Source organism: Dipodomys merriami, unplaced genomic scaffold (genome assembly GCF_024711535.1).
Source record: "Dipodomys merriami isolate MVZ:Mamm:240054 unplaced genomic scaffold, mDipMer1.0.p SCAF_37, whole genome shotgun sequence".
Taxonomy (NCBI): Eukaryota; Metazoa; Chordata; class Mammalia; order Rodentia; family Heteromyidae; genus Dipodomys; species Dipodomys merriami.
In genome coordinates this window covers 13,961,299-13,972,019 of record NW_027205270.1, presented here as the reverse complement: position 1 = coordinate 13,972,019, position 10,721 = coordinate 13,961,299, and the positions used below count along the sequence as shown (strand labels likewise).

General features: G+C 46.7%; 1 protein-coding gene across 3 annotated transcripts; it reads left to right on the top strand.

Moving 5' to 3' along the window:
* The first annotated feature begins 352 nt into the window (after positions 1 to 352).
* Positions 353 to 7,934, top strand: LOC138804715 (T-cell surface glycoprotein CD8 alpha chain-like). Of its 3 annotated transcripts, none has more exons than XM_069989177.1 (6): positions 353 to 464; positions 566 to 922; positions 1,299 to 1,409; positions 1,609 to 1,719; positions 3,172 to 3,202; positions 7,192 to 7,934. In XM_069989177.1, exons 1-6 carry the CDS (start codon positions 416 to 418, stop codon positions 7,199 to 7,201), a joined length of 669 nt encoding a protein of 222 aa, XP_069845278.1. In that variant the 5' UTR covers positions 353 to 415; the 3' UTR covers positions 7,202 to 7,934. The 3 variants fall into 3 exon arrangements, with proteins under 3 accessions (XP_069845278.1, XP_069845277.1, XP_069845279.1); XM_069989176.1 differs by lacking the exon at positions 7,192 to 7,934 and adding an exon at positions 5,680 to 7,064; XM_069989178.1 differs by lacking the exons at positions 1,609 to 1,719; positions 7,192 to 7,934 and adding an exon at positions 5,680 to 7,064.
* Positions 7,935 to 10,721: the final 2,787 nt, after the last annotated feature.

The following is a 10,721-nucleotide window of genomic DNA, read 5'->3' as shown; positions in this document are numbered from 1 at the left end:
TGAAGCCATAGCTCCACTTGGAGATTTTTGGTAGTTTGTTGAAGGTAAGAGTCTCACCGGCTTTCCTGCCCAGACTAGCTTGGAACCGGCGCCCCATACTCCCGCCTCTCTTGAAAGTTATCTGTCACTCTCACACAAGAGCCATTTCCAAAGGCCATTTTTCAGCGCCTTGTCTCAGCTGTTCTACCAGGCCCCATTCAAGTTTCCCAGGCCCCTCACTGGGCTGGACAGTGACAACCTCGAGAAAAGGAGGGTGACTCTCCTGGGCGGGGGTGCAAGGGGAGCATCTGGTGACATCACATCCTTCAAATGCCTGCCCAAGAGCTCAGCCTCTCCCTCCCCACCCCCTCCACACCCCACAGGATCCAGGGTGCCTGCCCTCATCCCCAAGCTTCAATCGAAGCATCACAGCGCCATGGCATCCCAGGGGACCACCTGGCTTCTGTCCCTGGCTCTGCTGCTCTGTGAGTTCGAGAGTCCCCCCCCCGGGGGGGGGGGAAGGGAGGAGAGGGGACAGGCCGTGAGCTCGCGCGTGCATCTTAACTTTGCAACCCGCACCTTCCAGATGCCGAGGTGGCCCAACAGAGCCCGTTCAGAATGAAGCCGCAGACGCTGGTGGCAGAGCCGGGCAAGAAGATGGAGCTGTGCTGCGAGGTGGTGGTGAGCAGCCAGCCGACAGGCTGCTCCTGGCTCTACCAGACGCCCAGCCGAGGCGCCAGCCCCACCTTCCTCCTCTACCTCTCCTCTACCCGGACCACCGCGGCCAACCGGCTGGACCCGCGGTTCTCGGGGACGAAAAACAAGAGCTTGTACACGCTGACCGTGAGCGAGTTCCGCCCGGAGGACCAAGGCTACTACTTCTGCTCGTTCATGGTCAGCGGCATGGTGTTCTTCAGCCCCTGGGTGCCCGTCTTCCTGCCAGGTGGGGCGCGGGGCGCGGCGGGACGGGGGGTCGTCACGTCGGAACCCCTGGGCGCCCACCCCGCTTCGGCTCCGAGGTCATGGATGAGCAGGGATTGGGCGAGGCTTTGCAGGCTGGGAGATCTGGGCTCCTTTTGGGGGTGCTTGTCCGGCCCCGGGGCAGGGTACCTTGCTTCCTCCCCACGAACGCGCGCGAACCCTGCGCGGGGCGCGCGGGAGATGCGGCGGCGAAGCAGCGACCGCAGCCAAGCGGTCAGCGCGCATCCGGGGGTCACTTCTCCCCACGAGGGGGCGCTGAGCGAGGAATTGGGGGGTACTGCTGCATCCACACACACCCCAGCTTGACCGACCCCCCACCACCCTGTTGATCCCCGCAGTGATCACCACGACGCCAGCGCCCCGACCACCCACACTGGCGCCCCGCACCACGTCGCACCCCGTGTCCGGGAGCCCCAAGATCTGCGGGCCCAGGGCAGAAGGAGGCACAGGTGAGGCGGGCGCGGGTCAGAGGCAGCCCTGACCATCGAGGGTCCCTGGCGCAGGGGTCACCTCGATCGTGGACGACAGTGTGAAGGGCGGGGGCGCCCCCCTCCCCGAGTTCAGGGAGGGAAGAAGGGCCTGGAACAGCCGGGAGGGACAGGACGGGCAGCCCCAGCCTCCCCTCAGTGTCGTCTGCCGTGTTGTCAGTGGACACGAGGTGGCTGGACTTCTCCTGTGATATCCGCATCTGGGTCTCCTTGGCCGGGTTGTGCGCGGTGCTTCTCCTGTCTCTGGTCGTCACCCTCATCTGTTTCCACAGTGAGTCCATTCCCACGTGCTGCTTTCGCTCTGGGCCAAGATGGGAGTGTGTGTGTGTGTGTGTGTGTGTGTGTGTGTGTGTGTGTGTGTGTGTGTGTTTGTGTGTGTGTGTGTGTGTGTGTGTGTGTGTGTTTGTGTGTGTGTGTGTGTGTGTGTGTGTGTGTGTGTGTGTGTGTGTGTGTGTGTGTGTGTGTGGTGAGGTCTGAGCTGCATGTCCAGGCACAGTCCACGTCTTTCCTGGAGATGGGAGCAAGGAGGAAAAGCTTTCTCGAGCCCCCCCCCCCCCGTTCTTCCCTCCCTCCTCCCCTCCCTCCCTTGCCCTCCTTCCATCTCCCCCACCCCTCGCGGGAGGGGTTGGGAGCCAAGGCCCTAGCTCAGCTGGGCCCAGCACGGGACTCCTCCATCAAGGAAAGCCCTGGCTAGCGCAGCGCCCGATGGATTGCGCAAAACCCAGCCAGGAAGCGGGCAGGGGAGGTTAGCTGGGCCCAACCCCAGACTGCTGGGAGGCGTGCAGTGACCCTGTCTCCACGATCGCTCCAAGTCGATCGCATCAGCAAATCTGCAAAAGCCTCAGTTCACCCAGGTCTGCCTTCCCCATGGCGTTCTGTTTTGTTTTTGCTTTTCCAGTTTTTAAATAACTTTATAATTCCCTGACGGATTTAGTTTTGTGAATAAGAGAAAGAAAACCCCGAACACGGCGTTTACACAATAATGATCAAGGCAAAGTTGAACAGAAGCGCAATGTTTCTGTGCTGTGAGCGGGTCAGCGACACGGACTTCACCGGTCATGCGCAGACAGAAGCCCGCAGTGGCTGCGTGGGCCTCCCAGGCCACCACCCTGCCTGTCCTCCCCCCCACCCCCACGCTCACCCAAAGGAACTCGAGCTACAAGGAGCCAACACCCTGTGGCCCCATGTTTTTTGTTGCTGTTGTTGTTTTAAATTGATACCTGAAGAGGCAGATGGAAGATGGTAAGATGACCCTACCTCTGCTCTCAAGAGTGAACGTGATCATTTTTCTGGTGTTTCATTCCTGTACTCCTAGCACTAAGGCAGAAGGATCAGGAAATTGAGGCTAGCCTGGGATACAGAGGGAAATCTTGCCTAAAAGAAATTAAGAAATAGCCAGGCCCTGGTGGCTCACACCTATAATTTCAGCTGTTCAGGAGGCTGAGATCCAAGAATCTTAGTTCAAAGCCAGCCTGGGCAGGAAGGTCTTGTGAGCCTGTCATCTCCAATTAACCACCAAAAAGACAGAAGTGGGGCTGTGGTTCAAGTGGTAGAGCACTGTCCTTGAACAAAAAAAAAGCTCAGGAACAGCACCCAGACCCTAAACTCAAGCTCTGGACTGGCACCCCATCCCCAAAAACTTATCCCCAAAGATAGAAAAGAAATGATATTTGGAAACTATGAGAAGGACACTCATTTTTACCCTTCTCTTTTTCTTATCCAGGAAACAGAAGACGTGTGTGCAAATGTCCCAGGTGAGTCTTTATAAGCCTGAGCCTGCTCATACTGGGCAGTTCTAGTCCTGACTACTCAGCAGCAGATGATGGAAAACACTCTCAGAGAGATTATGGCAGTGGAAAGGGAGGCAGCTAGTCCTGGAACAAAGAGTGGTAGAAGACTAGCAATGTGCCTGCAATTCTGAAAAAAGGGAGGCTGGTGGGGAGAGCAGTGTAACATCAGTCATTTTAATCTGGTCCACCTCCCAGAATATCCATCTGAGATCTTCTTCAACTCATCCTAGTTCAAGTGTTTGAGGAGTCTTTTCTTTAAATTTTATTTATTTATTATAAAGATATACAGAAATATTACAGTTACATAAGTCAGGTAACATCCATTTCTTTTTGGACAATATCACCCCTTCCTTTGCTGTCTTCCACTTTTTCCTTCCCATCCCCACCCACAAGTTATATAATTCATTTTCAATATAGTGTCTAGTGGGTACTGCTGGCTGCATTTGTTCACCCTTTGTCCCTCTCTTTCTGTGTCCCTCCCATGTTACCCTCTCAAAGACAGATAAATGAGCAAACAAGACAAAAAGAAAACAAAAATAGCAATAAAGAAAAAAAACATCTTATTTCAACATTTCCTGGAGTTCATTTCGATGAATATTATTTTATATGATCAGAGGCACATAGGCATTGCGCCTTTGTGTGTACAAGAGGCCTTAGTCTCCCCTCAGCTTCCATCTTAGGCTAGGGAACATCAACAGGCACTGCTCTATCCTGACAATCTCTCTTAATCCCGATAGCTACAGGAGATACCATGGTCTCAACTCATAGATCACAGCTTTGAGATTCATAAATCCACCTGTGGTGGTAGCGGTATCTCAGGTACCCACACTCTCTAAAACCAAACCATTTGATGAAAGCCTAAAATGTACCAGTTACTTGACTTATACAGTCAGCCTTGCAAATCCATCAGTTCTGCATTCACAAACCCAATCAATCTTGGATGGAGGACAGTTTTAAAGAATATGTCTGTACTGAACATGTATAGACTTTTTCTTGTCATTATTCTCTAAGACAGTATACTATATCCATGATTTGTACCTCATTGAAACCATATTAGCTATTATGTCATCTAGAAAGGATCTAAAGGGTTGAGAGTATGTGCAGCTTATATACAATGTCATTTTATGTAAGGGACTCCAAAGATTTGGGTATCCAAAGGTAAGGGAGTTCTAGAACTAGTCCCTCTGGGGTGTGAAGGACAGATATACAGATAGATAGATAGATAGATAGGTAGATAGATAGATAGATAGATAGATAGATAGATAGATAGATAGATAGATAGATAGATAGATATAATTTATACATATATAAAATTTAATTAATTTCAAGTTTCATAATCCTTTTTACAGATGGGAAACAAAGGTTGAGGGCATTCAATGATTTGTCTAAGGCCATGATACAAGAAATAGCAGAGCTGCAATTTGTGTCTAAAGTTCAGTCACTTTTCTTGGTTGTGGAGCTAAGCTGGGCAGAAGGGGGTGAATGAATATTAAGGATAACCTGCCATGTACCCCAATTCTTTTCAGTAGGTGAAATATTTCAAATTTTGTACTTAGGGTTTTCATTTTATACTTCTTGGTACTTGCAAGAATTTAAATTCAGCATTTGGCACATCATTATTTGAAACAATAAAAAAATGTAATGAATGTTCAATGCACATGTTCTAAGTGAAACACCAATAGCATAAAGGCTCTAACCTGCAAGGATTCTTAGCATTTTCTTTAACTGGAGTTGTGCACTTGGTTGCTCTTATAAGAAGATCCTTTAACTTTTCTGAAAACGTTTTTCAGAAAAATTTGAAGTGAGCGACAAATCTTGCCCCCAAATACACAGCTACACAGGTTAAACATGAGGAATTTACACTCCTAGGTTAGTACACTCAGTGATGATGGAGGTTTGGGGGATGAGGTGGACACACATGACAAATTAACCCATGAGAAATCACTAAATCAACATGAACTTCCAGTACGTATTTACTGGAAAAGGACTCTTAGTTCAAGGAGCTCTCCTTGGCTGATGGTGATTGGCTCACACGTGTCTCTACTTCTCATCTTCCAGGGCTGAGAATCAGGGCAGCTGATGATTTAGATGGTCAGCTTCATTATCTTACCACCCTGGGGACTTAGTCAAAAACTCTCTGAAGCCAGACTAACTGAGCTCAGATTCTGTCTCAGGCACCTGCTAGTTGTATGATCTTGGGAAGGTTCTCTGACATCTCCTGTCCAGTGTAGACTCCCTGAAATAGCTGTATGGGACTCTCAAAAAGATCATTCAATGAAACACTTGTCAAGGCTTTGTGGTTACTTACACTGCCCCATGCTGGTGCCCTAGGGACGTGTTCTCAAAGGTTTCAGAGACTGAGGGGTTGGGAAATGAGTCAGGGATGAACGTTGCTTTGAAGGGGCTCTTGCTACAATAATGATCCCCTGCCTTCCTTTCAGGCCCCTCGTGAGACAAGGAGGCAAGCCCAGCCCTTCTAAGAGCTACATCTAATGTGGCACCAGGACTGTGCCATAGTCACTACCTGACATCCAACTGAGACCTTTCCTTGCAAGAGAGCAACTTCTCTTTTAAGTTTTTCCAGTCTTCCTTCCTGTGCATTCATTCTGATTATTTTAGTGTGGGGCAGGTTGGGAAGAGTAACATTATCTATTTACTTTGACACAAAACCAAACCACATGATGTCTACGGTGCACCGCAAGAGTCACAGTGCATGGCACACACAATGGTACAGAAAGCAGCACACCACAGCTACCCTGAGAGCCACTTCACAGAATCATGCTGGTAGAGCCAAAGGTGATGTCAGGACCCATAAGTTCAAAACCTCTTCCTCATAATCTTACAGAAGATTGAACTCAGTAAGGGTGGGAGCCAGAGCTGGTAGACCCCTTCTCTGCCAACTTGTGGCTCTTTTCTCCACATCATTCAGGTCTCTCTTCCAGAGGACAGGGAGTCTGTGTCTCAAGGGAACAAGTATTTCTTCTGCACCTGTGATCTACTCAGTACTGGGCTCTAATGTAATAAAGAGAAGAGAACAACATCTACCTTTCAGAGTACTCTATGTTTCTGAACAACAGCTGATCTTTTTATATTGAAATATGAAATTGCATAGACCACACAAATTCCTACAGAAAAATGAGAGGTGACTAAATCCTAGAAAAGAAACCCTTTCCATCACTAAGGGAAAAATCCCCTAAAATACCTAGGGAGTTAACATCACTCTCCCAGCTCTTAACTGGCAGAAGGTGAAACTTAACGAGTATGATGTGAGCATTGGTAAAGGTGAACAAAAAGTCTTCCTCAATCTCTAAATGTGAGATTCCAGATTGGAACACGGTCCTGGGGTCACTGTTGATGTGTTACACTTTGTAATCACAGGCAGAATTACTGGAGAGCTGTCAGCACATTTCTTGATACCCCCTTGCTGTGAGCAAGAATGAGGCAGAACAGATTCCTGGGAGGCTGAGGGCCAAATCTGCTACCCCCAAACCAATTTCCTCTTGTACACTATCGTACAGTATGGGTACTTGATGAAGAAAATAAGGAAGTAAGAATCACTGGTAATTTTTTATTATTATAAAGGTGATGTACAGAGGGGTTACAGTTACATGTCAGGTAACTGACATGTCACCTCTTCTCTTGTTTTCTACCAATTTTTCCCTCCCAACCTCCTTCCCCCACTGGTAGCTCTTAATTCATGGTTAATATTATACTGTGCTTTCTTTCTGATTATTTTCCATGCATATATGTAAAATATTTTAAACTAGAATTGTACTGTGCTTATATAAGTAGCTTTAGTAAATAAACATTTATATCATCCTTTTAATGGCTAAATAGTATTTTTTTTTTTTTTTTGGTTGGGCCTCATTTCCTTTATTACGTAGCGTTTGCTACTTTTTTTTTCTACTCTGATAACACTGTTGCTAACATTTTGTACATTTTTTTTCTTTAAGGTCCTTTTAATCAGATCAGTTCCCACCTTTACCCTGGACTCACCATTATCTCATCAATTAAAATGGATTGGATTCTTTTATCCATCAGCTTCCTTCTCGTTGTTTGCTTAGAAACATGGACTGTCCTCTCATAATTGAAAATCTTCATTTTACTATTGAGGTAAAAATATACATGCCCAAAAAGCACACAAGGGGCTGGGACGGTGGCTCAGTGGTAGAGTGCTTTCCTCGCTTGCATGAGGCCCTGGGTTCGATTCCTCAGCACCACTTAAGCAGAAAAAGCCAGAAGTGGTGCTGTGGCTCAAGTGGTAGTGTGCTAGCTTTGAGCTGAAGAGCTGAGGGACAGCGACCAGGCCCACAATTCAGGCCCTGTGAGGGCAGGGGGGAGTGAGGTACTGAAGTTCAGAACAGGATTCAGGATGTGAAGTTCCTGCAGAAGCAGAGCCTGGATGGATTCTGGTGCTTCTGGATTCCTTGGGAAGGAAGAGCACCACCATCTCCTTGTGGGAAAAGCATGAAAACTATCTAGTCATAAGGCAACAAGGCCAAAGAATGTAGGCCAAGAAAAGAACTAGAAAAAGGCTATCCTCTCATGAGCAGCATTTCTCTCCAACCTTTAGTTCCGATGCTAAGCAGCAGACAGGCTACACATGACCTCTGAAGAGGGTCAAATACTGTTTTGGTTGTTGTTGTTTTTATATATCCTCAACAAAAAAGATTTCACTTCATGGAAATGAACTACAGGAAATAAATACAAGAGATTTTCTCTTTGTTGCTGTTTGTTTTCTCCTTTTTTTCATCTTGTTTATCTGTCTTTGGGAGGGTAAGGGGGAGGCACAGAAACGGAGGGACAAAGGGTAAACAAATGCAGCAGTGGTACTCACTAGACACTAGGTTGAAAATGAACTATACAACTTGTGGGTGGGATTGGGAGGGAAAAACTGGGAGAGAGCAAGGGAAGGGGTGACATTGTCCAGAAAGAAATGTACTCACTATCTGACTTGTGAAACAGTAAGCCTTCTATGCATCAATTTTATAACATTTTTTTAAAAAATGACACCAGGTATGTTTCATTTTAATCAATTAACTGGATCAAGAAACACCTGAGAGATGTTTCTTAACACCATTTACAGGGTGTTTTTCAAATTGTTCTTCTCCTTTCCCACACATTAGGTACTCTCCTAAAAGCATCTTGGCTTTAAAAACATGATAGTTAATTTTTTTAACTGTATTCTTTTTGTCTTGTCTTTTTTGGTACTGGAGACTGAACCCAGGACACTGCACATGCACAGCAGCATAGGCTTGTAGTCTCTTACTTGGGGGCAGAGGGAAGAGGATTATTTGAGCCCAGGAGTTCAAGGCCAGCCCAGGCAACATAGTAAGACCTCATTTGTCTTTTTTACTTAAAGCTGACACTACCACTTTGAGTCATGCCTCTGGCTTTTTGCTAGATAAATGGAATAAGAGTTTCATGGATTTGTTTGCCTGGGCTGGATTCTAACCTCGGATCTCAGTCTCTTGAGCAGCTAAGATTGTAGGAATGAGTCTCCTTACTTAAGTAGAGCATAGCTCTGAATATGTCTGTGAGGGCACTTAAAGTGACAGACAATTAGATCCTGAGGACTCCGGCCTACTGATGGTTTCATCCATTGATGGATTCAGTAGTCTATTGAGAGGTGACAAAACTACTGCCTGTAAGAAAGGAGGTCACCGGAGGCAAGTCCTCCTGGCTCTGTCTTACCCTGCCCCCTTCCTGTTACAGCTCCACTCTGCTTCCTGTCCACCATGTGGTAAACAGCCTCCTCCTGCACACTCTTCTGCCACATAATGTCCTGCTTTATCAAAGACCCAGAAACACGAAGACAAGTGACTGTGGACGGAACACTCTGAAACCATGAGCTAAATCTTAAAACATTCTTTCAAGTCCTTTGCCACTGTGTATGAAAAGCAACTAATACAACTTACAAACAAAATCGTTTAGAAATTTAAAGTATCAATATAAGAAAACACATGTTTTAGAGCTGGCCCATCGGGCCAGAGAAAAAGGTGGGCTGTCTGTAGGCCATGCAGTTGAAGCATGCTAAAGGCAGGCTGTGAACTTAGGCTCAGGGCTCCTAAATGGTCAGATGCATCCATCCTGTTGGCTTCACACAAGTGGGAGGAGCACCCAAGTTTCACTCTGCTAGCCTTGGGCCCAAACTTTTATCTGCCAATTGCTATCCTGACACACTGATTACTTTTTAGGCCTTGAAACACCACGAGGTGGAAATTTTGGTATTAACAGACAAGAATCCAGCCAGCCAGCCTCAATGTGGCTCATATAAAACTTATTTTTCCCCCTCCAGCTGTTGTACTTCCTGAAATCCTATGAATTTTGCCAAGTAGATCAGGGAGGTATTTCCCTTTTCACTAGCTGCTCCTTCCACCTACCTATGGGCAAATTCTTTTCTGCAGTTCCATCACCACTGGGGACAGGGAGTAAACTGCCTCCAAAGCAGGCTTCAAGTGTTTTGTTTTGTTTTTTAAATACCAGAGGAAACTACAGGTAACAGCAGCAGAGTGGTTGAATACCAACACAGTGAAATTTGCTTCCTGGCTCTACTATTAACTGCATGGTCTCTGGGAAAGTGAGTTCATTTGATAACTCAGTTTCACCACTTACAAAATTTTTTTCAAAGGAACATGTGTTTATGCAGATTTAATTTCTTACAGTAGCTCCTAGAACATGGGAAGCAAATCAATACATGCAATAGTTGTGATTATTTTTATGTACTTTGAGTACAGCATCTTGTTTCCTCATCCCTGACCTCTCTCCTCTAAGACCTTGCTACAGATAAAGCTGCTACAAGATATGTTAGCATATCCACACCTATTTTGGCTGACAACCTCCATCCTAGGTCCTCTACCCTTTCCCCCAATCAGGTGACCAGGCCAGGCCAGAATTGTCCACCCTCAGCTAAACTACACTACCTGTAGCCCCCAAATGCTGCTGCTGCAGTCAGGAGGTTCTGCCCCAGCCATATGCTATTTCTAACATCTGGCTACAAGACTTGCCACTTTGCATTTCCCTGGCACTATATAATCATATCCACTGCATAAGGAGAGGCCGCTATACTCTATCCCAGGAGAGTTAGCCTATCAGCTTCCTGAAATAAACTTTGCTGTATGTGACTTGGTGTGTGTGGTTTTGGGCGCTAGTGCTTTCAATATATAACCATGGATGTCAGCACCCCCGGACACCCCTTCGTATCTTTTTCACATATGTAGGCAAAGAGATGTTAGCCAGCCTCTTTAGTACTACCTGGGCCACTAGCTCCAAATGTGACTAGGAGAGATCCACATAGCTTCCACTAGGCAGGAAATAATCTACAGTCTCAGATATTACAGCCTTAGGCCCAGCTCATCCCACCAAAAAACCCATGTCTGAGAGTGAGTGCTGTGGAGAAAGGCTTTTATTCAGTAGTCAAATAGATGAGCTTTGTTCACCCATCAGCTTCTCTAGGCTGCAGACGAAAGGTAAGCCAAGAAGG